The following is a 27873-nucleotide window of genomic DNA, read 5'->3' as shown; positions in this document are numbered from 1 at the left end:
CCAATGCATATACTTTCTTTCTTCTGTTAAACACAAAAGAAGATATTTTGTTTTACACACTGTCAGAAAAAAGGTATGTTGTACCAAATAAGGTACAAACTCTTGTCACTGTGGCAGTACCTTTTTATGTTACAGAATTGTAACTTAAGACAAAGAAACTAATTTGTATCATTGCAGTTTGTTCTTTTAACGACATGATTTGTACCATGGGAAACCAAATGTATACCTCTGGTTTATAAAACCTGCACCTTAATCAAAGATACAAATCTGATCCATGAAGGTACCACGACAGAGACAAGACACTTAGTACTTTAACAGTGTCAAATGTGTTCCTTCAAGAACTGTTTAAAGGTATTTTGCTTTATCCAAAATGTGTCAATTTATTTTCAGTAAATATAAAACATCAAATACATTTATTAAACAATGTTTTTTTTTTTAAGTTTCTTCTTTTGTAAATGTACATTTTCCATTTACAATAAAGTATACAAAATACTTTAACATAAATTAAAAGATCTATTTTTGCTGAAAATTTCACAACAAACAAAAATGTTACAAAAACACATTCTCCCATGTACAATATAATAATTTTTTCCCCAGATTTTCACACAATACCGTTGTAATCACTTCATTTAATTAGTTAATTTAATGAACTTAATTTTAAAATAGAAATGGAATTATGCAAAAGTATTGTAACGAGATATGCACAATGTTTGGTTAGTTTTACAATACTAAAATTTCTGCATGAACACTTTATATATATCATAAGAGGTACAACTTTCACAAAGATACTAAACTGTCCTTTAAGGCACATTATTTGTACCACATGTACCTTTTTTTCTGAGCAGTGCTTGTGGACACCATGTACTTTTTGAAGGTAGAAAAGATCAGACATTTTCACTTTGCCAGTTATGGATCTTTTTGTGATAAAAGAAAAACCCCTTATTACTCATTTCTTCATTCAACACTTCATTCCTTTCTACGTTTGTCCACTGATTAGTTCGATCTAATTCATTGACATTACCTCCTCCAACCTTCCCCGCTTTCTTTTTTCTCCTTATTTATTTATTTATTTATTCATTCATTCATTCATTCATTCATTCATTCATTCATTCATTCATTCATTCATTCATTCATTCATTCATTCATTCATTCATTCATTCATTCATTTATTTATTTATTTATTTATTATTGTTATTTTATTTACTTCTTTACATTTACTATTGTTGCTGTTATTATTGTTATTAAGTTATGCTATTTATCCCTATTTTATTATTTATAAATGTTTTATTATCTTGTTAGGAAAGTTTAAAAGGGAAAACTGGAAAGTCTGTCTTTCACTATGTCTTTTATATCAAGCATTTATGATCTTTTCACTTAATTAAAAAAACACACACAGTGAAGATATTTTGAAGAAAGGTGAAAACCTGTAACCAATTGACTTCCATTGTTTGTTTTTTTTCCTATCATGGAAGTCAATGGTTGAATGTTTTCAATTTTTTTTATAAGATATTCTTTTGTGTTCAACAGAAGAAAGAAACTCTTAAAATTTTGGAACCAAAGGAGAGTAAATAATGAATAAATATTATTTTTTGTGTGAAAAATCTCTTTAACTAACCTGCCAATAAATATTTAGTACCAAGCATGCCTGGTATGTCACTGAATTAGGAGAGTAAATGTGGAAAATAAGTGTATTTTATCTTCTTTTTAGTGCAGAGAGTGACTTGGTAGAGTTTGACCACCAGTTGAAGTTGAAATGTATTTCTATGATGGAGTTTTGTGGCTACAATCAATATTTATGTCAAACAAGAAAGAACATTTATTAAATCATTCACACAAAAATGTCAACTGACCCAGCCGAGGCTTGAAGCAGCAACCTTCTTGCTGTGAGGCGATTGGGCAACCCACTGCGCCACCGTGACTTCCACAATAATTAACAATAAAGATTAAATGCACTGTAAAAAAGTATGAAAAAAAGTAAAATAATGGCCATTAAATTACAGACATTTACTGTAATTTAATGTTTGTTATTTTACAGCAAATTTCTGTAATTTAACAGCCGTTATTTTATGTAATTTTTTTTTTCCGGCACCCTAGCTGCTGCCACTGTCTGAGCTTTCACTGACTTTCTACAGCTTGTTTCCTTCATGTGTTCAATACTTTTTCCCTGCGTCATTTCATTTTAATACACATAACTTAATTGATAAACTAATTAGATTTGTTTTCTCTGTATTTAATTACTTCTTTTTGGTGTTTCCCATGCAATAATTCGGACAAAATGCAGTTCAGGATATACGTCTGGTCAACGACTGAGGTGGTTGTTGTCATGAGACTGCTTTTTGGTTTGTTCCAATTGGTTCAGAGCAATCGTCTGGTGTAAAACAGAACAAAAACTTCTGATAAATGCTACAATGAATGATTTTTAACCTTGGTCAGGACCAAAGGAAACATAGGCCTAGCACAAGATGACACAATCCTAATCCTATTTTTCCCCTACCCCCCTTTCTTGAAGCAGAGTGTGAAGGGGAATGGCTTCAAAATGTACCCCTAAGAAATGGGACACCACTACAACACCCGCTCACATCATCATCATCATCATCATCATCATCATCATCAGAGGTTACGTCTTACGAGATTGACGATGGCACCTGCTGTAGTTACTCCAGTTGTGTGGTTTACAGTTGTTTTTGTTATTTATCTTTAGGAAATCGAAGACAACAATATCGTGCTATCAAAACAATATATGTGGCCATAAGCATGTAACTGTATTGTGTATTATAAACACAGTGGCCATATTCAATATGAAATAATGATAATATGTTGTGAAATTACAACATAGGAGTTATATTAATGGATTATCACAAAGTTTTGCGATTTAAAAAACAAAACAATTTAAAGCATAACCATAAAACAGAACCTCGTTATTAATGCATTAAAACATATGCTTGTTTGCTGTAAAAATTCTAAATAATGCCCAAAATACTTACACTTGTGCATCTCCTGCCACTACAGTTGGCGTATTCTAGGAAAATTTTTGTACCCCTATAATCTCAAGTGTAGTCCTGGAAAAGTTTCAAGGGCTATCCAGCCCTTCCCCTTAAACCAGGGGTGTCCAAACTTGGCCCTGGAGGGCCGGTGTCCTTCATATTGTAGTTCCAACACCAATATAACACACCTGAACCAGCAAATCAAGCCCTTTCTTGGTATACTTGAAACTTCCAGGCAGGTGTGTTGGAAGAAGCTGGTGCTAAACTATGCAGGACACCGGCCCCCCAGGACCGAGTTTGGACACCCCTGCCTTAAACCAACGCCTCTAAGCTGAAGAGAATTGGGACACCCCTACCCCTTCATGTGAACGTGCAAAACAAAAAGTATTGTGAGGGTAAGGACTAAGGGGTACAGGAATTAAGCCTTTATTTTTTAAACCCAAAGTTGTGTTCTTCTATATTTGACCCTTAACAACCCAGGAGTGTTTAGGGTGTATGGCCAGCCTTAAAACAACTTATCTGAGATGACTGGAACTTGCACCTTTGTCAAGAAAGACACTCATCATACTCTGCAGTGCTTTCAACTTGGTCACTTTATCACTAAACATAGCAACTTTTCAGACTTTACTTCAAAATTGTGACTAGCGACCAAATTAGCAACTCTTGGGTTAAAGTCCTAGGATGGATAGCCATGAATAAGCCATGCATGTGCATGTTGTGTTGTCACAGAACAACCACATATCTGCTTCTGATCTGTTTTTAATTAAAATGATTTAATTTGACAGCTTATTCTTCCTTTGCATGTATGTTACTCACAATAACAGAGCTTTAAAGACATACTAGTTTTTGAACTTGTATTTTGTCACTGTCTTTAGTACACTGTACTAAACTGTAAATACACCGCACTATGTAAATTTTTGCTGTATTCAAACAAACTGACATACATTAATAAACAATATACAGATGAAGTCAGAATTATTATTATTATTATTTTTTTAAAATATTTCCCAAATAATGTTTAACAGTAAGATTTTCACAGTATGACTGAAAATAGTTTTTCCTCTGGAGAAAGTCTTATTTATTTTATTTCGGCTAGATTAAAAGCACTATATTAAAAAAAAAAAAAAAACATTTTAGGGACAAAATGATCAGCCCCATTAAGCTATATTTTTTCAGATACAGAACAAACCATTGTCATACAAGAACTTGACTAATTATCCTAACCTAGGTGCGTTTCTGGAAACCATCGTTTACCAACTAAGCTTGCAAGTTGCGTCGTTAAAAACATAGTTCGTTGATTTGGCATTTCCCAAATCCATCATTTCAACAAACATTCGCAAACTGCGTTGCAAACTAGTATGCTTGCAACTACACCTCTGGATCTGTAGTTAGAAACATAGTTTTTGGCTGTGTTCTATTCCCAGTCGTCCCCCTTATGCCCTATAACCTTCTAACATTTAAACTTGGAATGATAAAAAATAAAAAAAGCATTAAGCTTATCTCTCTTTGGTGTAATTTGCTTTCAAAGTATTTTTACAGTTGAGTTTTAGCCATCTTCATGTTTGCAATTGTGCTCCCTTTGCAGGGAACTTTGAAAACAGTGATGTCATTTTGAACACAGCCTTATGACCAAAGCTATAGGTGACCTATTATTTAAAAGCAGAATTTACGTTACGTCTCCAAAGCTTGTGAAAAAAAAAAAAAAAAAAAACATAGCATACGTTAATGCTTTTAATTTATATTTATTATCTGTACTGTATATGACATAGGCCTGCTGGTTAGAACATTTCTGCAGTGGTATGCATGTGTCACTGTAAAAGTAGACTTAAAAAAAATAAAAAATAAAAATAAACAATATCCCACTAAATCATCGTCATCATCATTATTTTATTAATATTATTATTAAAATCAAATTTTTCCGTTCCTAATAAATATTAAATTAAATTTCTTAATAAATCATCTCATTATTTATTGATTTATATGTGATATTAGAATGTGGTAGCTTTTGTATTTGACTAGACGTTTTTCAAGACACTTCTATGCAGCTTAAAGTGACATTTAAAGGCTTAACTGGGTGAATTAGGTTAACTAGGCAGGTTAGGGTAATTAGAGAAGTTATTCTATAACAGTGGTTTGTTCTGAAGAAAGTCAGAAAAAAATGAGCTTAAAAGGGCTATTAATTTTGTCCTTAAAATGGTTCATAAAAAAATTAAAATTGTTTTTTATTGTAGATTAAATAAAACAAATAAAACTTTCTCCAGAAGAAAAAAATTAATTATCAGACAGCCTGGTCTGTTAAACATCATTTGGGAAACATTTAAAAAAAAAAAAAAAAAAAAACAAGTGCATGTTATTACCAAAACTAATATTGGATTTTTTAAAACGTGTGTCGTGTAAAACAATATAATTTGCACAAAACACTCATTATTGCATCGTTCCCAAATGAAAATTTTGCAACAATTTTTGTCATTTTTTGGGAAACGCACCCCTGCGTAGTTAACCTTATTAACCTAGATAAGCCTTAAATGCCACTTTAAGCTGTATAGAAGTGTCTTGAAAAAATACCTAGTCAAATATTATTTACTGTCATCATGGCAAAAATAAATTAAATCAGTTATTAGAAATGAGTTTACTTTGGTTTGCTTAGTTTAGGTTGCATGGTTCTTCAACAGCGACATTAATACTAAACCAAATCATAATTGAAACTGATAATACTTCTTTTCTGAATTTGTAGTATTTCCAGTTTTTTTGTAAAGCTGCTTTGACACAATTTGTGGTGTATAGCGCTAAAAAAATAGTGATTTGACATCTACATTTGTTCTCTATCACAAAACCTTTAGAGTCCTTCCCTCTTCCATCCATCTGTCTCCTTTCTCTCTGTCCATACAGTTTTTCTAGCTTTTTCCACTACATCTCTCTTCCTCCTCTCCACTCATATCTTTTTACCCTATCTATTCATCCATCTAATTCATCCACTCTCTTCTCACTGTTACACCTATTTTCCTTTTCTCATGCTTATTTTTTTATAATCTTTGTTTTTAATTATTATTTACATACTTTTATTATTAATTATTTTGTGTTGTAGGGCAGCAAGGGGTAGCATTGGATCCTCATAGCAAGAAGATCCTGGTTTGATTTCAAAATTGTTCTCAAAAAATTGTTCTCTCTATGTCTATGTGGGTTTTTTCTTCAAGTACACAGATTTCCCCCCCCACAAATTAAAAACACGCAGCATAGGTCAATTGGAGATTAATGAGGGGGAGTGTTTACGTGTTCCCTGCGATCAATAGACTGGCCATCTGTCCCATTTATTATAGGCTTATTGAATATTTCAACATGGTCAAGCATGGGCAACTGAGAATTTTGTGTAACTGTTGTAATTATAAACTTAAATTAACTGCAAACCATTTGCTTTTTTTTTTGTAAAACCAGTATGAAAAGCAGCAATTGTTGTTCCCCTTGAAATATTACAGTTGCTAAACCAAGAAAAATGTACAGGCTTTTGAGAAAATGAACATTAACTGTTTAGACAGCAGTTACTTTAAGTTTGCATCTAATTGACTGAAACAAACAGTAATACTGTGCTATATAATACATCTTTAATGAGAAAAAGCAATGTGTCTATTAGGTATTGAGGTAAAGTTGGTTTTATATTTTGCATATTCGTTCAATGACATCTTGTGGTATGCCCCCTACACTGTTTGCCATGGCACTTTGAATATTCGGTCTGAAATCACATGTCCTTTAAGTAACTTTAAAGCAACATTAGCACTTTATTTATTTGACAGTGAACAATGTAGTTATTGGCTTCTCATTTGATTTCGCTATTTAGAATTTGCAAAAAATACATTTCTGAAATTGTATTATTAAGGTGAAAGTTAAAATGTGTAAATATATAGCTAAGTTTACCTCAATCTATGAACTGGGCAAAAGCCTCATGCCAGATGTAGTATTAAAACATGATGCTGAGGCCAGAATTAGGCCAAATCCGAAATCTATTTTTCTACCCCTACCCCTTCCCCTTGGCCCTTAAAACCGAGTATGAAGGGGAAGGGCTTCAAAAACTACCCCTAAGAAATGGGACACCACTACAGTACCTGCACACGTCATCATATGTCATTGTGAACTCTTGCTTCATATGAGATCAGACAATCGTGACTGCTGTAGTGATTCCAGTTGCTTTATTTTTTGGCATTTATCTTCAAGAAATCACTGAAGGCATATATTATGTTATCATAACGATCTAACAAGATCGTATCTATACTGTGCATTTACACAGTGGCCATATTCATCAATGTAAATACATCAGAAACAACATTAACATTAAAGGAGACACTGTAAAAAGCCCATTCCCAGCCACTAGACTTTTCTGACAGGGTTTTCCAGATTCATCGAGTGTCAGAATGTTGTGAGACTGCAGTATAGGAGTTATTATTATGGATTATAGATAGCCAAATTTTGTGTCTTTTATTTTAGCGTATTTTTTATTTTTCTAACGCGCCGGTAAAACAAGAACGCAGTTATGAATATATTAAAACTTGTGCTTGTTTGTTGTAAAAATTGGTAATAATGACAAAAAATACTAATTTGTGGATCTCCTTACTTCCAGGCGCAGCTATCCTGCCGTAGTGGCTGGTGTATTCTGGGTAATTTTCTTACTCGTTGGTTTCAAGTGTGGTCCTCAAAAATCTCCTTTCGAAGGGCTATCTACCCCTTCCCCTTAGGTCTACACCTCCAAGCTAAAGAGAATTGGTACACATATACCCCTTCACGGGAATGCGCAAAATGAGAGGTAGGGGTAAGGGGAAGGGCTAATGGGTAGAATTGTGATTAGGCCTAAATCTCATTGTCTTTGTGGTTGACTTTAAATGTTCTTTAACGTGCTTTGTTTAGATTTCTACTGCATTTTTACAGTACACAATTGGAACAGTATTCCTGTTACTGTTGTATTTGCCTACTGCTCTGCTCTTTGCCCTCTTGCTTTTTATATTTTATACTTTAATTTTACTTCAGCCGATCAGCACAGTGCTCAAATGACACAGCTTGAAGATCAACATCGAATCTACAAACTTTCTGGAGTACAACTTTACTAAGAAAAGTGGAATTATCGATTAAACAATCCTCCCACTACCACCAGCTTGCATTCATGAGACAGGAAAACACAGACAGCTGTGAAATTGCCTCTGGTTTGGATTGATTCAGAATCTCACAGCTGCACAAACTGCCACAGACTTAAAATTTAGCCAACTTGCTTCAACATACCTGCTAAAAAGTTTCTAGTATGCTACGTAGAGCTTGATTAGCTGGTTCAGGTGTGTTGAATTGTGGTTGCAGATTAAAGCTGAGGTCACACTGGACTTTTCTCCCCATAAACTTCCATTAATACACACACAAATGCTTGAGACTAAAAATGCAAGCTTGTGTGTTAAGATTCGCAAATTGATGTGTTGGAAAGTTTAAGCTTGGTGAACTCTGAACTGTGAAATTGCATCACTTGACTGCGTGAGACAAATCGAGAATCAAAACATGACCTCTTTGCACAGAACTATTTAAATATGGACCAATAGCTTGCTTTTTAAAATGTCTAATCATCTTGTTTAATCCCGCCCCTTTTCACAGCTAAACTCTGTAGGACACGAGTTTGGACACCCATGTCTATAATTATATTATCACAGTGGCTAAATTGGTTGACTTTAGGACAGGTAAACGTTTTTTGGGTGTGATTGTTTGATGTTTATGGCGACACAGTGGCGCAGTAGGTAGTGCTGTCGCCTCACAGCAAGAAGGTCGCTGGTTCGAGTGTCGGCTGTGTCAGTTGGCGTTTCTGTGTAGAATTTGCATGTTCTCCCTGTGTTCGCTTGGGTTTCCTCCAGGTGCTTCGGTTTCCCCCACAGTCCGAAGACATGCGGTACAGGTGAATTGGGTAGGCTAAATTGTCTGTAGTGTATGAGTGGGTGAGCCCAGATTAAAAAAGGGACCAAGCCAAAAAGAAAATTAATGAATGAATGAATGTTTGATGTTTGGAGTGAATTTATTTTGAGTTTGTGGATGATGTTGCGAGAAAATGAATGTGAACAAATGTGTTTTAGCAAAAGTAAAAAAAATATATATTCAGGCCTCAGGATATAACTGTAAAGCTGGATCACACAAAGATAACAATGCCACAAGCATTGTTGTATGGTTCTTCTCAGAAACTTTCAAGAAAAAACTCTCCTATTAGGTTGAGGAAATGGCTGAAGAAACATTTATAAGGGCGTACTCACACTATGTACAGTTGCCTTGAACCGGGCCAAAGCACGCTTGTCCCCCCTCCCGTCTCCCCCGATGGCCCGCACTCACATTACATTCGAGCCTGAGCACGCTTACGTCATCGATGATGTGCTGTTCAGTAGAGAAGCGATCTCGCTCAGCACAGTGGAGATTTCTCTAGTTATATTGTTTTAGGTGTTCGAGATGCAGTGACACACAGTCAAATATTTCGCAGAACAGATCCGCCACTTTTGACGCTCATAAACAGTCATAAAGTCCTCATGCTGCAAGAATTAGGAGGTTTGCTGAAGGTGCGCAGCTGTCGTGCAGTGAGGGGTTTGCGTCTTTAATAAACTACGACAGTTTGCGTTCATTAAACAGTAAGAATGGTTAATAAATCCATATGAAACAGTCCCATCTTGCTTTCAGTTTCGGGCTTAGGTGCGTTTTGCACTCACAAGTGTACCACGCCAAAGCCCAAATGAACCGCGCTCAGTCCGATTCAGCGCACTCACACTTCTCAAACGATCCGGGAAACAGGCCTGGGCATGGTTTAGCATAGCATAGTGTGAGTATGTCCTAAATAACTGATTGTTACTGGGCGGCATGGTGGCTCAGTGAAAAAATGCTAAACCATGTCATCCTACTACACATATTCAAACACAACATTTCTTAAACTATTGCATATACAGTGCATCTGGAAAGTATTCATAGCGCTTCACTTTTTCCACATTTTTATGTTACAGCCTTATTTCAAAATGAATTAATTTTATTTGTTTCCTCAAAATTCTACACACAATACCCCATAATGACAATGTGAAAAATGATTTTTTGAAATTGTTGCAAATTTATTAAAAATAAAAATCCTAAATAAAATCACATGTACATCAGTGTTCACAGCCTTTGCCGTGAAGCTCTAAATTAAGCTCAGGTACATTCTGTTCCCACTGATCATTGAGATATTTCAGCAGGTAATTGGAGTTCACCTGTGGTAAATTCAGTTGACTGGACATGATTTGAAAAGGCATACACCTGTCTATATGAGGTCCCAGGGTTGACAGTGCATGTCAAAGCACAAACCAAGCATGAAGACAAAGGTATTGTCTGTAGACCTCCAGGACAGGATTGTTTGAGGCACAAGGCTGGGGAAGGTTACAGAAACATTTCTGCTGCTCTGAAAGTTCTAAAAAGCACAGTGGCCTATATCATCTATAAGTGGAAGATGTTTGGAACCACCAGGACTCTTCTTAGAGCTGGCCGGCCATCTAAGCTGAGTGATCGGGGGAGAAGAGCCTTAGTCAGGCAGGTGATCAATAACTCAATGGTCACTCTGCCTGAGCTCCAGCGTTCTTCTGTGGAGAGAGGAGAACCTTACAGAAGGACAACCATCTGTGTAGCAATCCACCAATCAGGGCTGTATGTTAGAGTGGCCAGACGGAGGACACTCCCCGCCTGGAATTTGCCAAAAGGCATCTAAAGGACTCTCAGACCATAAGAAACAAAATTCTGATGAGATTAAAATTGAACTCTTTGAAGTGAATGCCAGGCGTTTCGTTTGGAGAAAACCAGGCACCTCATCACCAGGCTAATACTATCCCTACATTGAAGCATGGTGGTTGCAGCATCATGCTGTGGGGATGTTTTTCAACAGCAAGAAGACTAGAGGGGATAGAGGGAAAGATGAATGCAGCAATGTACAGAGACATCCTGAATGAAAACCTGCTTCAGAGTGCTCTTGACCTCAGACTGAGGCGATGGTTCATCTTGCTGCCAAAGGTGCATCAACAAAGTATTGAGCAAAGGCTGTGCATACGTCTGTACATGTGATTTTTCAGCAACAATTTTAAAATATATTTTTTTACATTGTCATTATGGGGTATTGTGTTTAGAATCTTGAGGACATAAATCAATTTAATCCATTTTGGAATAAGGGTGTAACATAAAAAAATGTGGAAAAAGTGAAGCGCTATGAATACTTTCCAGGTGCACTGTCCATGAAGAAATCCACGACTTCAAATGGCTGAACCAAGACAAAAGGTATGATTCCACACACATATTTTTATGTCCATTTTAAACTATTGCATAAAATAAACCTTGCGACGGGACTGCATAAATGGATAAACCAGTGGTTCGACCACATCTGAAATGTCCTCAGCCAAAGTTTGTCAAAGTGGATCAGTATTATTACCTCCCAAAGAGCATTTCACATCTCCAAAAGCTTACACACATCGTGTTTTGTCATTTGCTTCTGAGGTACAAGTAATTTATTGTAATAAAACTGAAAAGACCTGCACCAAAACCTTTGTAATAGATGCTTTGTATGTACAGTTGAAGTCAGAATTATTAGCCCCCTTCAAATTATTTTCTTCCTTTTTAAATATTTTCCAAATAATGTTCAACAGAGCAAGCACATTTTCACAGTATGTCTGATAATAATTTTTCTTCTGGAGAAAGTCTTATTTGCTTTATTTCGGCTAGAATAAAAGCAGTTTTAAATTTTTTAAACACCATTTTAGGGACAAAATTATTAGCCCCTTTAAGCTATATTTTTTCTCGATAGTCTACAGAACAAACCACTGTTATACAATAACTTGCCTAATTACCCTAACCTACCTAGTTAAACTAATTAACATAGTTAAGCCTTTAAATGTCACTTTAAGCTATATAGAAGTGTCTTGAAAAATATCTAGTCAAATATTATTTACTGTCATCACGGTAAAAAAATAAATAAATCAATTATTAGAAATGAGTTATTAAAATTATTATGTTTAGAAATGTGTTGGAAAAGTCTTCTCTCCATTAAACAGAAATTGGGGGAAAAAATAAACAAGTGGTCTAATATTTTCAGGGGGGCTACTAATTCTGACTTCAACTTTGCTTCTGATTTTAAATAGGCCTACAACATGTAGCACAACTGTGTGTTCGCTATGAGTTTTGACCCTTTTGGAATTGCGCTCAATGGGTGCTCTGTATACTTGCTACATGCATATTTGGTTACCTTGAAGGGCACAGTCATTAAAAGAAAGGCTAAGGCCAGATATTGTTCTACCCCATAGCCCTTCCCCCACTCCTCTATTGCCTGCATTCACATGAAGGGGTAGGGGTGTCTCGATTCTCATTTGGTTGGAAGCATAGTGGAAGGGGGAATTTCCAGACAGCCATTCAAATAAAGATTTTTTTTATAGGACAACACTAATGAAGGGATATGAGAAATGCAACTGAAAAAAATGATTCAAGGATGATACCTTGGGTTAAATTTAAACAAAAAATAATAATTAAGTTGAACATTACTACATTGAATTTTGTTGTTTTAATTCAATCCACTTTTTTAAAAAAATTACAGTTTATTTCCGGCAGCTGGGGTGCCAGAATTAAGCCGTAAAATAACAACCGGTAAATTACAGAAATTTACTGTAAAACAACAGGTTGAATTACAGAAAATTACCAGAAATTTTAATTTAAGTACATTTCTGTAATTTAATGTCTGTTATTTTACAGTAAATTTCTTTATTTTAACAGCCGTTATTTTACTTTTTTTTCTGGCACCCCAGCTGCCAGAAATTAACCGTAAAATTACGGATTTTTTTTACAGTGCATTTAGATGGCAACATGGCTCTCAAGGTAATCAAGAAGACCTACAAAATGCAAGTATTTTTAGCATTAATTAGTATTTTAACAAATTTTGCACATTTTTAAAAGAATGCAGTGTAAAAAAAAGAGCTGATCTCCTTTCTGAATGACCTGATTATGGTGGCTGCAGAGAAGAATGCATGGGATTTGCAAACATTATCTGAGCAAACATTGAGTCGGATGATTTATTTAACATGCTGGTTTAGGCTATTGAGAAGCTTGTTCAGGGAACAGTTTTAGGGTATTTGTATATTAGAAATATTATATATAAGAACACTCTCTATCAATGATCATGGGCGTCACTAAGCCTATTTTAGGGGGGCTGTAGCCCCCCTATATTTCTATTCAGCCCCCCTAAATCTTTTCCGATTAGCTCATAAACTGTAGACCAAATTATTGTCTCTGTTCCCTTTAAATTTATATGAAGACAGCTTCAGAATTCGGCTCCTCCCCGACTTTCATTTTAATCTTCTAATGGCTCATGCAATCACATGATGCAAGTCAGAGTTCACCAAGCTTGAACTTTGAAACACATCGACATGCAAAACTTGTCACACGAGTTTGCATTTAAGTGCAGTGTGACATGGCACTCAAAATTCAGCTCAGGTGCTCCTTTTTCCACTGATGATCATGCATGAGATGTTTCTACAACTAGTTTAGTTTCCATCTGTGGTAAATTCAGTTGATTAGCATGATTTATAAAGTTCCTACAATCAACAGTGGATGACAAAGCACAAACCAAGCCATGAAGTCCAAGGAATTCAGTCTGTAGACCTCTGAGACAAGATTCTGTCGAGGCACAGATCTGGGGAAGGGTACAGAAAAGTCCTCCACCGCTGAAGATTGCAAAGGAGCACAGTGGCCTCCATCATCCATAAATGAAAGAAGACTGAAACCACCAGGACTCTTGTATGAGCTTTTGTGCGAATCACAGTTCTCTAGTGTATGAGAACTGTCTGAGCACTCAGCGCTGAGCATAAGATTCACTTCTGGTGTTTTAAAAATGTGGTGTTTACATTAAGGGCGATGCAGTGGCGCAGTGGGTAGCACGTTCGTCTCACAGCAAGAAGGTCGCTGTGTCGATCCTCGGCTCAGTTTGCATTTCTGTGTGGAGTTTGCATGTTCTCCCTGCGTTCGCGTGGGTTTCCTCCGGGTGCTCCGGTTTCCCCCACAGTCCAAAGACATGCGGTACAGGTGAATTGGGTAGGCTAAATTGTTTGTAGTGTATGAGTGTGTGTGTGTATGTGTGGTTGTTTCCTAGAGATGGGTTGCGGCTGGAAGGGCATCCGCTGCGTAAAAACTTGCTGGATAAGTTGGCGGTTCATTCCGCTGTGGCGACACCAGATTAATAAAGGGACTAAGCCGACAAGAAAATGAAAGAATGAATGAATGTTTCCATTAACAAAAACGGAAAAAAGAATGTTTCTGCATAGCAAATTTGCTTGGATAGACAGCCAAGTTAAATGCAGCCCTATTCCGACATCTCATATGACCTCTGTTAAAATCCCAGAGCAAATTGTTTTGCGAATGACTGTGATTGTTGAAAATGTTTGTCCAAAATGCATTTTGTTTTGTTTAACGTGAACTTCCATGCAATCTTTAACAGGCCATTATTCAGGTTTCTGCTTTCTATGCACCAATAATGGATGTAGATGTGTTTGCTTCCCTGAAAAGAAATTAAAAAATTAAATCAAAAAGCCAAATGACGTAAATTAATAAGACTGGCAGCTTTAACATTAATTCAGGTAAGAGTACTTTAATTTTTTTGGTCAATTACCTTGGAAATTATATAAATTAAAACTTATTTATTCCAGTGGGTTTATAAAACAATAAACAATAAGCCAGTTTAAATGTAAATCTACTTTATTTCAAAATTACTTGAACATTTATTAAACATGAATTCAGTGGCAGTTTTTTATTATATTCTTGTTATGTACTTGTATATAATGCATCCTGAACACGATCTTGTCCAATGCCCACATGTAAACCACAGACACCCCAACCTTCACAATGAACACAGAAATGTTAGTCGTGTCTGAACCCATGAAGTGACTGACGTCAGCTTTGAAAAATAACGTTTGGAAAACTATAGTCGCATTCAGATTGGGTTTTAGCCAGTCAAGAACCAGATGGTCACTCTGTAAGTGCTCCAGTGTTTCTCTTTGAAGACAGGATAACCTTCAAGAGGAACAATCTTTGCAACAATCCACCAATCATAGACTGCATGGAAATATCCTCGGTAAAAGGCACATGGCAGCCAAACAGTTTGCCAAAAGGCATCTGAAGAACTCTCAGACCATGAGAAACAAAATTCTCTGATCTGATGAAATAAAAGGTTGAACTCTTTGTCTGGAGAAAACCAGAATGTTTTTCAGCGTCAGGAACTGGGAAACATGGAGGAAAAGATTAAAGCACAGAGACATCCTTAATGAAAACCTAAAGCAGTGTTCTGAACAGCAGTGTTCTGAACATCTGACTAGTTCATGATCCAATAGGAGAATGACCCATAAGCACAGAGCCAAGATGATAAAAAAAGGTTATGCATGGGACAACTTTGTGCATGTTCTTGTGTGGCTCAAACAGATCCCAGACCTAAACCTGATTAAACATCTATGGAGACCTGAACATCTCTAGAGATCATACAACCTAATGGAGTTTGAGGGGTTACTCAAAAATTACTTAAAAATACTTCAGGGTGTAATTTGTTGGCAAAGATTGATTTTTAAAACTTTTTTTTATTTTAATTTGCAAAGATTTCAAACAAAGGTATTTAATTTTGTCGTTTTGGGGTACTGTTTGTAGATTTTGAGGATAAGTAAGGAATTACATCCATTAAGGAATAAAGCTGTAACATTAAAATGTGAAAAAAGTGAAGATTTAGTAGATCATAAGCAGTAAATTTTAAGTACTCAGACATATAAGTCCAAAATCGGTCACTGTGGTGGTACATTTTCAAAAGGTACTTTTTTTTTGTCTCTAACAAGTCCTTAAAGGTGCATAATAATACATAAAGTACAAATGTGTACCTCACATCAAGGATACAGAAGTTAACCTTAAAAGGTAAAACAAAAGTGAACCCTAAAGGTATTTTTGAAAAGGTACGACCCCAGTGACAAATTTTGTACCTTTATTTCTGAGTGTGTAGGCTGTTAGTTTAGGGTTAGCAGAATAAGCCAACATGTATCTGCAAAGATTGTAATGGTCAGAATGACTTCTGTTGTTCATTAGAATAAAGCATCAGCAGATATTCAGCAGACGGTGTTTATAAAACTTGTATTTTTTTACTAGATGAGTTAGGGGTGTTTGTTTTGTGATTTTGAGACTGGGGAAGTGGATATGTGTTAAGTTGTTAAAAAGTGGCAGAAGTTCAATTTTTCCTTACTCCTTATTTATTACTATTCTGACATTTTTAAACAATAGTGACAACTTTGTGTTTTTATTCATGTTTAGTGATTATTTGCCTTAATTATTGCTTGTTTTTCTTGTTTATAAGTTGATTTAGTTAAAAGGAGCTTCTAAATGAATAAATGTAAAGATGCATGCTGAGATCTTTAAAGATTTAATATTATTTTATTTGCAGTCACAGATTAAATCAACTGCAAGTCATCTTTTGTTTTGATTATGCTTTTTTCTGTTTATTTTTTCTGTTATTGTTGATCGCTTTTCCATTTTTATTCCATTTCGAAACTCTGTCAAGTGGACTACATAAACTGAAAGGGTTAGTTCAACTAAAAATTTAAATATGTTCACTATTTGTTCTCCCTCAAGAGGTTCCAAACCTGAGTTTCTTTCTTCTGTTGAATGCAAGAGAGGACAATTTAAAGAAATCTGAAAACCGGTAACCATTGACTTTCATTTTTAGAAAAAACTGATACTATGAAAGTCAATGGTTACAGGTTTTCAGCATTTTTCAAAATGTCTTCTTTTGTGCTTAAGTGAAGAAAGAGACTCTTAAAGGTTTGAATGAAGTATGAGTGCTTGATGACAGAATTTTCAGTTTTGGGTGAACTATCTCTTTAAACTAATAGCCTCAACAAAGTACATAGTGAATGAGGATAAGGGGCAAACACACTTTATTGGCATTGGTGGTTCCTTTAAGACTATTTAACATCTAAATGACCTTTCCATTCCACAAAACATTCATTGTAAAACGGTTCTTTGTATTTTTAGATGGTTCTTCACACTAAGAATATTCATGTATGTATTTTTTTCTGTTTACAAAAAGGTTTTTCTGATTATCAAACTGGGTGTTCTAAGGCAACATGGCAAAACCCATATTTTCTAAACCCTTAAACTATATTCCGCGAAGTGCATTGTTTTCTTGAACATTTTCGTTCTAATTGAAAGCCGTTTACTGCACGTTTCTGTTAGTAATGTGTTTAGACCAAAGCACAACCACAGACCACAATCAAATTCTGAAGTAGGCTAACGATCTCACAGCAACGAACAAAAAATAACTAAGAATAATGTGCTAACATGCTTAAATCGTTAACCGCCATCGGTAACCTCCCCCACTCGTTTTCAATGGGGATTTCGAGCAGGGTTTTGTGTGGATTGCGCGCAGCTCATCTTACTTTGCTCCGTAACTCCTCAAAATCTTGTTCCCACGTACTGGAATGAGTTGATAGACAAAAGATCTCTGTGTGAGTCTACGCTATGATGATGGCACAGATGGGGCACCCACGCTAAAATACAAAAAGCGCTGTAACTGAACGCATCTTAAGTGAAAAACTGGCTGACACGCTCCTCAAATAAAGGACCCATGGGGGAACAGGGCGCGTGCAGGGCACGTACTGATTGCGGATCGCAACTCTGACGCACCCTTGTGTTCATTTTATTAGCAACTGTATTGGTGAAGCAAACAAAAAATAACACTTAAGTTAAATGTTTGTGTGACTAAAAAATGTTCACATGTTTAATCTTAAAAAGGAAAAACGCTTCAATCCTCCCTGGGATTGTGCGTTCCTGATTTGCTTCCTCTTTAAGTCATATTTTTTAAACACGTTCTTCATTTATTTGCATATTATAAAATGTGGTATAAATTATGCTACAAGTCGCATAAGATTAATGGTGATTTTCATATTCACCAAATGGGCTGTTCAATAAAACATGGAAACGACAGTGACATGTCTGCGCGCAAAACAACCGAACGACGCTTCCCTTTTGTTTGATCACTTGTAATTCAAAACCATACAGATGGGTCAACGACGCCAAAATGCTTTTAGAAAACAACTAGAGACTACGAACTTATGGAAAGATGAGGGGCACAAGTTATAGCATCATTAAAATTGGGGGTTGGTTGAGAGAAGGCCATCTGGAGACCTCTCTCCATGACGCGTGCTGGACGCGTGGATCCCATGGGGTTCCAAAGACTCCTAGCTGAAAATATCTGACGACTCCTCATTGGTCAAACGTTTTATCCATGCAGAAAAAAAATCCTAAAATTTATTAGACAAAGTAACATCAAATAACACAATACAGACGTGCGTGCGCAAACGTTGGCTATGTGCGTTTTTGCATAGCGCACGTTCCATGATGCAAAACAAACACATCCACCTGTATTATATGAGTATTCAAACAATATACTTTCAAATATTGTTTGCTGAGTGTGAGAGATCACATATGGGTTTGCATGGCAATATGGTCTGCTGGGGGACGCGTGCGCTTAACCCCTCCCAATGAACGCCAGAGGTACAGGTGTAAACACTACGTCATCAAAAGAGAGTAGAAAAAAGCTATTGTTCATCAAAATTTAGAGACAGATGTTAAGTTAAAACGGCGTGGCTTGGGAATCTGTCTGCTTTATTTAAATTACGAATGCGTATCCCGCCCTAAATTGGATCCCAATCCTGTGTCCTTACGCGTCACCAGCATCCCTTTTCTTCTCATTAACATGTTTTTTTGCAAGCGTTTATATGAAGGAACAATAGAAATCGTATTACCATTAGTATATAACGTTAAATATTTAAGATTTAAACTGTCAACACAATATTCAGGCTTTAAATATGTGTTCAACCATGAAAAGGACATTTGGAGAAAGCAGTATAAAAAGAGTAATGCATAGCATACTTTGTGTAATATATAAGTAAATATATATAAACATATAAATATACTAACACATGCATATAAATAAACGAATTGCAAATTCAAGCAGTCAAAAATAATGTACATTTCAACAAAAGTTTACAAATGGCTATCCAAAGATAAAATATCCTATACATATAAGCAAGAAACGTTGGTTTATAAATATTGATTTCAAAAAAGGAGATTACGAGAGGAATATAATTTATAGACGCTACAGACGCGTCCTTTTGTTCTATAGTCTAAAGTTATTTGAGCAGAGGAGTTGTCTGAAGCGTGGGGGGCGTTTCCATGACGCGCAGGACAGGGATATAAGCGCGCGCGGATCCTCAGTTCGGCACACACGATCTACTCACAGCAAGCTCAACATGACTCCCAGCGCCACCGCTGTATCTGCTCTGCCCTGTGCGCCCCGCACCGTGGCCATGAGGAAAGAAGCAAGTGAACTAAGAAAAACCTTGAAACCCTTACTGGAAAAGAAAAGACGAGCGCGCATCAACGACAGCCTCGACCGATTAAAAGCGCTCATTCTCCCTCTCACAGGCAAAGACGTAAGTTTGTTTTGTCCTATACTAGCCTTTATCGTTAATTCCTGCTGTGTTTTACGCTTGTTCTTACCATTGCCTGTTTTCTTTTACAGAACTGCCGTTATTCTAAACTGGAGAAAGCCGATATTTTGGAGATGACCGTCAGATTCCTGACTGATATCCAGACCACTCCGTCTAAAGGTGGGTTTTTTTTTAAGATGTAGCTATTTTCTTTTTTTTATCTACACAACTATTATTGTAATTAATTATATGATAGTTTCAAAAACTAATTTGTCTGTTTTATTTGTTTATAGATACCGCAGTTAGTTTCACGGAGGGGTACACAACCTGCCTACAGCGCGTTTCTGCGCGCCTCCCGCAAACCAGCCTTGACTCAGAGACTCGCCACCGCGTAAACGACTTCATCCAGCGCTCGGTGATGCCCAAAACACCAGCCTGCCAGAACTGCTGTGCGCAGAGCTCCAGAATGATGTCGCAAATCCAACAAAAACTTCAGAATCTGAAATCGAGCAGCTCAAGATCCACAAATCCAAAACAAGAGATTCTCAGTCGACCTGAGCCTGTGCCATTGATCACCGAAGTCTGGAGACCTTGGTAGACTCACCATACAAAAAGACTGTTGTTGCGATGAAAGCCGTTTTAAAGTTGTACATATTTGCATTTTATGTAGCCTCTTGATACATTTATTTGGTGAACACGAATCATCAAATTGCGTATAAGTATTGTATACTTGGTTTTTTTCCAGTACAGTTAAAGTAATGGAACAGACTCGTTCAAATTGTTTTTGTTTTCATAAAGATCCCGCGCGTAACCGGTAAATAACGTGGTTAGATTTATTACCCTCCGTGGGCTAAATCGTCGGTGGCTCTTGAAAACGCCTTAGTAAAACCCCAAGGGTTGTCAAATGTAAGATATTTGCACTTCACACTTTCGTGTTGCTGCAGATTATTTAATAGTAAACACTCTGTGTTTTTCACTTAAAGTATCTCTATTTTTGGGATGAGCTATGTATATTATGTTTACACATTAATGTGTTTTTATGTATTATGTTATATTTTATAATAAAATGTGTGGGCTACAAAACTGGTTTCATTGCATCATTGTTTCTGAACAAGTCAAATAAAACAAGGGTTTAGCAGCTCTAACAGCGCTAGGACACATACAGATGATGTCAGAATTATTAGCCCCCGTTTATTTTTCTCCTTAATTTCTGTTTAACAGAAAGATTTTTCCCCAAAACATTTCTGTAGACAATAAGAAAAAAATATATAGCTTAAAGGGGCCAATAATTTTGACCTTAAAAGGGCTTTTAAAAAATGTAAAACTGCTTTTATTCTAGCCAAAATAAAACAAATCAGACTTTCTCATGAAGAAAAAATATTATCAGACATACTGTGAAAATGTCCTTGTGCTGTTAAATATTATTTGGGAAATATTAAAAAAAGAAAGTAAAAAAAAATAAAAATCAAAGGGGGCGTGATAATTCCGACTTCAACTGTATATGAAGCAGAGAGATGACACTCCAAAAACAACAATGACAAGATTTTGGCGCGCAAAAATAAATATAAAAGAGACAGTCCAAAATGTCAAATTCTGCCAAAATTTACTCACCCCTCCCTCACATGTTCCTCCTCTTGAGATTCTTTCTTTTTTAAAACATATACACATATAATTAGATGAAAAATAACCAGTAACCACTGCCTTATTTGTTTTTCCTACTGTGAATGTCAATGGTGTTCGGCTTTCTTCAAAATATATTGTGTCCAACAGATAAACTCTTGTGAGGGTGAGTAAAAATAAGTACATTTAAATATTTGGGTGAACTATCTATTCAACAGGCAACAGATGCCTATATATAATAACATTGTCAGAATGCATTGAACAAACAGACGCACTGTGGCGTTCTATTAAAAAGAAAGGGGGAAACTAATAAATAAATGCAAATATTAATCAATGGCAGCTGCTTCAGCTTGGGTCCAATCATAAGGTGATGCTTAACCCTAAAACCTGGTCTATGCCGCCACCTTTCGGTGACAATATGTTTCAAACAAGAAATGTGTGTAAAAGATATACAAAATTTTACATCTTTTTTAAATCTAACGACTAAATAAATTAGCATTTTATGCTAAAGTGAATAGCATGTTTGTATACAGACAACAACAAATAACTGTTTATAAGTGTAACCTACTTCTGTTAACGTTAAGTATACCTATCTATCTCTATCTATAAACACTTCCTATGTATATATAAACTATTATTGTTTACCACTCAAATTATTAACAAGCAGTCCGCTTTTCACCGCGCCTTTTACCACACTAACGTTAGTGGAAGTAGTCTGACCAATCGATTTACCCTTCAAACCTGCAGATCTCGCTCCGCCTGACTCAGTCCATTTCATTACGACACACGGAATCGCTGTTAAACACGAGCCTCCACGCGAACTCATGATGTCTGTTTCTAATGCACAGGAGACACCGTCCATCCAGATATGCAGGTAAGAGGCTCTTAAGTAGCGACAGTGTTTTAAGGGCTCAATGAATGGGTCTTGAATTACGCTACTTCCGACATGAAGCGGCCCTATAATCCGACGCCGGCTTTACAAATCGAATTTTATCATTTTTAGATGTCACTAACGCGTTTCACAATGAACGAAACATGTACTTTTGTTTATTTCGGATGACTGAATGCAAGATTCGGGATGCTGGTGCATTTTTTCACGGCGTTCATGCCGGGCACATCGTATGTCGTATGTGATGACCTCAACAGTGATGCTGATGGAGAGCAGAAGGCAACACATGTTAGTTAGGTGTTCACGGCAAACATATTCAACAAACACACGGGGCAGTTTAGTATAATAGATTCGGTGATTTTGATGATGATACTTAAGAAAGACTTGGTCCTAATATAGAGAGCATAAAATACAGTCGCAATGATATTAGTGATATTTCCTTCGCATTATTTTTGACGTTTAATTATTATTAATTTTTGTTTCACGATTAAATGTTTAAAAGTCTGTCCATGGATATGTTACTAGCGCGGTTTTGCAGACTGCTTCTCTTGTCATTTGACGCTCCAGCTACTGCCCTCTTGTGCTTGTAGCTACAGCCTGCATGTGCAAATGACGCAATTGAGTCAACCACGTGTGTAAATTCCATGAGAGATGAAAATTTGTGTTTGTTGTCAAACTAGTATAATCGTGTGGATTTGCTAGTCTACATGTTATTAGTAACGTTAAATGGCGCTATGAGGCAGAGACTCTTCCACCTTTTGTGGAAACAAAACTGGGGGACCAGAATGAGTTCTACGTCGAGGTCTGTTTAATTTGTGTAACTATTTGCGTGAAGTATTCTAATGCGACATGATATAATCTTTTGATACTGTAGCTTGTACCTGATTTTGCTGTCGAAAACCCGCGTTGGTAATGACTGTAAACAGAACTCAAGTACCTACTCCGAAGGATTGTGATTGGTTCATTCTTATCATCGGTGAGAAAAGCAATTATTGTCATGTGACAACACCAACCGGCGCTTTAACAGTGGTCCGGACAGAATGACACAAAGACTTTAAAAGTCACATAATTGCTAAGTTTACACAAGTACAGTTATACATCTATATAACTGTTAGACATCTATAATTTAGTTTTCTGACGACCAAACATGTAGTAGTAATTTGTAACTTTTTACGTATCGTCACATTTGACTCAAGGTCAACCGGTTAATTATTGTAAACAAAGTTATTAGTTTGCTAAAACGTTTAAACTGTCACTACTATGTGGTCAAACAATTTTTTTAATTTTATTTTTAATGGTTTGTATCTTCAGAATGCATTATCAGGTTTCTTTCTTTCTTTCTTTCTTTCTTTCTTTCTTTCTTTCTTTCTTTCTTTCTTTCTTTCTTTCTTTCTTTCTTTCTTTCTTTCTTTCTTACACACAGTATATTTTTTGTATGCTAAGTTTAGAGTTTTTGCTTCGACAGAAGTTTCCCACTCCATGTACTGTATTCTTAATAACAACTATTGCCATGTATTTACAAGATTATTCTTTATCATGATTAATATATATCATGTATAAAAAGGTTACACCAACCTCTTATTATTTCAAATAGCAACATCAGTAGTATAACCAGGGCAAATATACATTGAAATGTATTTTAAAATAAAATACTAAATACCTCAACTTTATGTGTGTCAAAATAAAATACAAAATACAGCAGCCACACATGTATCAAAATAAAATACTGTATTTTGAAAATACTTCATAATACTTTCACAAAGGACGTTTCTTCGCATCATATCATATCAATAGGCATATTAGATCAATCCCTTTTCCATTAAACTAACTTTCTCTTTCATTTTAGCATACATTTTGTACAAATTCCATGCAGAAAATCTGGTCTTGAAAATTATCTGTTTAATCACTGTAAAAGTCATGTAATTCAGAGAATGAGTTGGAATATAGTACTATTTATCTTCATTCTGTTTCCGTTAAGTGGCCAGTAAAACTTCAACAATCTCTTTACAGTCTTATCTTTAAAGAGTGATATATAAATAGTTTTTTTTTTGCTCAATATATGTAGATGTTTTTAATTGATATCTTCAATACTTAATGTAAAAAACATGATGTCTGAAAACTCCTGAAACGTCCAGTTTTAGTCATTTCCATAAATCATGTTTTTTGCAGTTGTACTCTTCAATGCACAACATAAAACATGCTATATCTTTTTGCAAATAAACTCTTCATACACATCGTGCATCTGCTATGTAATGGGAGTCTGGAGTTTTTGGCCAGTCTGTACACTCTCAGAAAAAATGGTACAATGTTGTACCAAAGAAGGTACAAACCTATTTATTTTAATAAATAGAACTATTAAAAGGCATTTTGCTTTATCCATTTATTCATTCATTCATTTATTCATTTTCTTTTTGGCTTTATTAATCTGGGATCGCCACAGCGCCATGAACCGCCAACTTATCCAGCATATGTTTTACAGAGTGGATGCCCTTCCAGCTGCAACCCATCTCTGGGAACACCCACACACACTCATTCACACACATACACTACGGACAATTTTAGCTAACCCAATTCACCTGTACCACATGTCTTTGGACTTGTGGGGGAAAACGGGACCCGGAGAAAACCCACGCCAATGCGGGGAGAACATGCAAACTCCACACAGAAATGCCAACTGACCCAGCTGAGGCTCGAACCAGTGACCTTCTTGCTGTGAGGCGACAGCACTACCTACTGCGCCACCGCGTTGCCTTATACAAAATGGGTCAATTTATTTTCAGTAAATATAAAACATCAAATGCATTTTTAAACAATGTTTTTTTTAAATGTGTAAATGCATCTTTTCCATTTAAAATAAAGAATAAAAAACACTTTAACATGAATCTATTTTTTGCTAAACATCTCACAACACTTTTTTTTAACAAAAATGCTACAGAAACACATTCTCCCATGTATAATATAAAACTTTTTTTTTCTGTAATTTTCACACAATATCTTTGTAATCACTTAAAACTCCTTTTAATTTACTTAACTTTAAAATAGAAATATAATTATGCAAAAGTATTGTAACTAGATATGCATTTTTTCATATCTGCATGAAAACTTTGCATATGCAGGACTGTTGCCAGCTCACGTGCGTAGTGGAAAGCAAACGCCAAAAGGTTCGGATATCAATAATGAAACTGTATTTATCAGAAAATGCTCACCAAATGTTTATTAAAATGCCTTAAATGTTTAGTTTACAATATCTACAGTTTTCTTTTACCAGTTGTTTTATATTATAGAACTTAATTATTAATGTTTATGAGTTTCTTTAAATGATGATTAAATGAATTAAAAGATGTGTTAATATGGAAATTATTCATAAATCATTTTGCCTTTCCAGTCATATTTATTTTCATAGATATTGTAATAAAGGTATTGTCATTTCAATTGTACCATAAAAGGTACAGAAAAATATCATAAGAGGTCTTTTCTGTTCTGTATAAGGTACAATTTTTTACAAAGGTACAAAACTGTTCCTTAAGGAACATTATTTGTAGCACTGTGCACCTTTTTTCCTGAGAGTAGACTGGAGTATTACTAAATATTTGTGTCTAATATACTGTATTGTTGCACTTTGACATCTCTTCATTAACTGTACACTGCACCTGCAGATCAGTTACTGTCATCTGAAACAGTCTATGAAGTATTGTAAGAATCGCTACTGTAGGACTTATTTTAATGTTGTTTGTCTTATTTTCTTGGCTTCTACATCAGCACATCCATCTAAAGCTACTATTATATGTGCAATGTACTCATTATTCCAAGATGATTTCAGTTCTTCTTTAACGGGAAGAGTCTCAGTTTACCCTCTTAGTGAACACCAGTGCACCATCTTTAGGTGTTTTATGTTTCTAAAGTTCCTCTGCATTTCCACCTGCAGCACCGAGACTGAGAATGATTATGTGCTGAAGGCTCCACATTCTGTTCTTAAGGACTGATATTTTAATCCATCTAATTTCTTAAGCAATGAGGCTTTTGCATTGTTCACTATACTGCCATTAAACATAACTGGTCTTAGCATTGTGCAGTATACTTTTCCAATGATTGTTGACTTGCTCCCAAATATACCCATGCCGTTTGTCTGTTATTTTCTTTATGTGTGTTGCTTAATTTCCATCCATGCTCCAATCATTGATCACCTTCTTAATCAATTTTCTATTCTGATCTCAAGTCTGAGCAAAACGTGCTAAAGCACCAATCAGATGCCACATTTTAATAATGTCATCATGTACTTCTTACAAAGTATTTTATAGTATTTTAAAATGCAAAATACAAGACATTAAAGTATTTTGATACAAAACATAAACCCGTTTGATTACCCCTATAATAAAAAAATAATATAAAATACTATTTTGTATATTCCCAGAGATGGGTTGCAGCTGGAAGGGCATCCGCTGCGTAAAAACTTGCTGGATAAGTTGGCGGTTCATTCCGCTGTGGCGACCTCGGATTAATAAAGGGACTAAGCCGGCAAAAAAATGAACGAATGAACTATTTTGTATCTGAAATACGTATTTGAAATACTTGTATCAGAAATACTGCCCATCCCCGAGTATAACTGCACATTATATTTACCTGCTAATGTTGCACAGATACCACATTTACTCAGAGGTAGCCAAATTTACTTTGTAACCAGGGTGAATCACTTAGTTGGTTGGAGTCATTTTGTGAGAGCTTATACGATAAAAAGGGAACTTTTTTACTGTGTAGTTACAAAAAAGGCAAAATGTTGCATTTTATTTGCACTGGCTTTTTGTTTTTGAGGGATATCAGATGTGTTCGTAATTTTCCACATATTCTCAGGTAGGTTGTTAAGCTTTTTGTTTTGGCAGATGCAGTTAATAGTGTCAGTGATGGGGAAAATTATTAAATAAATTGAGCAAAAACAGTGTTTAGAGTTTAAATTATTTCACTGTACAGCATAGTAATGCATCTCTTAATAACATTCATACATGTTCATTGTCAGTATATAAAATTCTTGTTCATATTTAATGCAGCTTAGCTTATGATAAAAAAGGTGTTTATTTATTTTTGGGGGGAATGTTAGAGTTTAAGTGTAATGAAAAGGCAAAATAGAGAGATCTTGTTTTTCCTGTTAGTGATACAATCATGTTTTGATTAAATCAAATGACACTGAAAACTGACAGCGATCTTTCTAACTCTTGTGATATTTTGGCACATCCTTGTAATGTCGGTTGGCAAGAAGTCAGTAAATATTGTATAAGCAAAAGACTTTGAGCTCAGATGTTCATTGCTTCACTGATTGCACTTACTTTAAAACGAGTGTTTTGATTACACTGTAAAATGATTAGTTACAGTGTTTAGCATAATTCAGTACACCCCCTTTTGAAAATGAATATTTTTATCCATTTCTCTGTGAATATAGGCAATTTATTTTGGTGCATTTAAACAACAGATTTATTAAACAGATATATATATTTATTAAAATAATATTTTAGTCACCAAACATATTTGGAAATTAAAAGATAATACAATTATATAATTAAAAAAATTACAACCTGCAAAATTTCAACTATATATATATATTTTTTTTTACATTTTTTGTCTTCTCTTGATTTTTCCTCTTTTTTTAAATTTGTGTTTAATATTTTTCTATAAGATTTAATTTTAGGTGTACTAATTTTTGGATCGTTATTGTAAGTTATTTTGTTAGATAAGCTCCGGATTTGGCATCAGTACTGACTAATTTAATGTATATTCACAATATAATATTGCATAATATTGTTTTTGCTTCCTTTTCTGGATTTTAAATATCTTGAGACATTTGTGTCTATGGAGGGTCAGAAAGCTTTCGGATTTCATCTAA

At 35.4% G+C, this 27873-nt stretch overlaps 2 protein-coding genes and 1 long non-coding RNA gene across 17 annotated transcripts in view; 2 read left to right on the top strand and 1 right to left on the bottom strand.

The window, feature by feature from the left end:
* Window positions 1-56: 56 nt before the first annotated feature.
* On the bottom strand, window positions 57-27785 carry LOC147842864 (uncharacterized). Its single transcript, XR_015498540.1, has 3 exons — window positions 26539-27785; window positions 24355-26393; window positions 57-341 (listed from the first exon to the last, which is right to left on the bottom strand). It is a non-coding gene; the product is annotated as an uncharacterized LOC147842864 (long non-coding RNA).
* Window positions 19284-20575, top strand: hes2.2 (hes family bHLH transcription factor 2, tandem duplicate 2). Its single transcript, NM_001045353.1, is given in 3 exon segments — window positions 19284-19495; window positions 19585-19672; window positions 19786-20575. Coding segments are annotated over 3 exon segments (519 nt in total). The 5' UTR covers window positions 19284-19369; the 3' UTR covers window positions 20091-20575.
* The window catches only part of acot7 (acyl-CoA thioesterase 7), a 151773-nt gene continuing 145734 nt past the window's right edge, over window positions 21835-27873 (top strand). For 7 of the 15 annotated variants that reach the window (XM_087263188.1, XM_087263190.1, XM_087263189.1 and 4 more), the window contains exon 1: window positions 21850-21986. In XM_087263188.1, coding sequence (XP_087119314.1) covers window positions 21937-21986 — 50 coding nt within the window. In that variant the 5' untranslated portion in view covers window positions 21850-21936. 15 annotated transcript variants of the gene reach the window in all.

Source organism: Danio rerio, chromosome 8 (assembly GCF_052040795.2).
Source record: "Danio rerio strain M-AB ecotype USA chromosome 8, GRCz13ab, whole genome shotgun sequence".
Taxonomy (NCBI): Eukaryota; Metazoa; Chordata; class Actinopteri; order Cypriniformes; family Danionidae; genus Danio; species Danio rerio.
The sequence above is the reverse complement of the archived record's forward strand: the minus strand, read 5'-3'. Positions and strand labels throughout refer to the sequence as shown.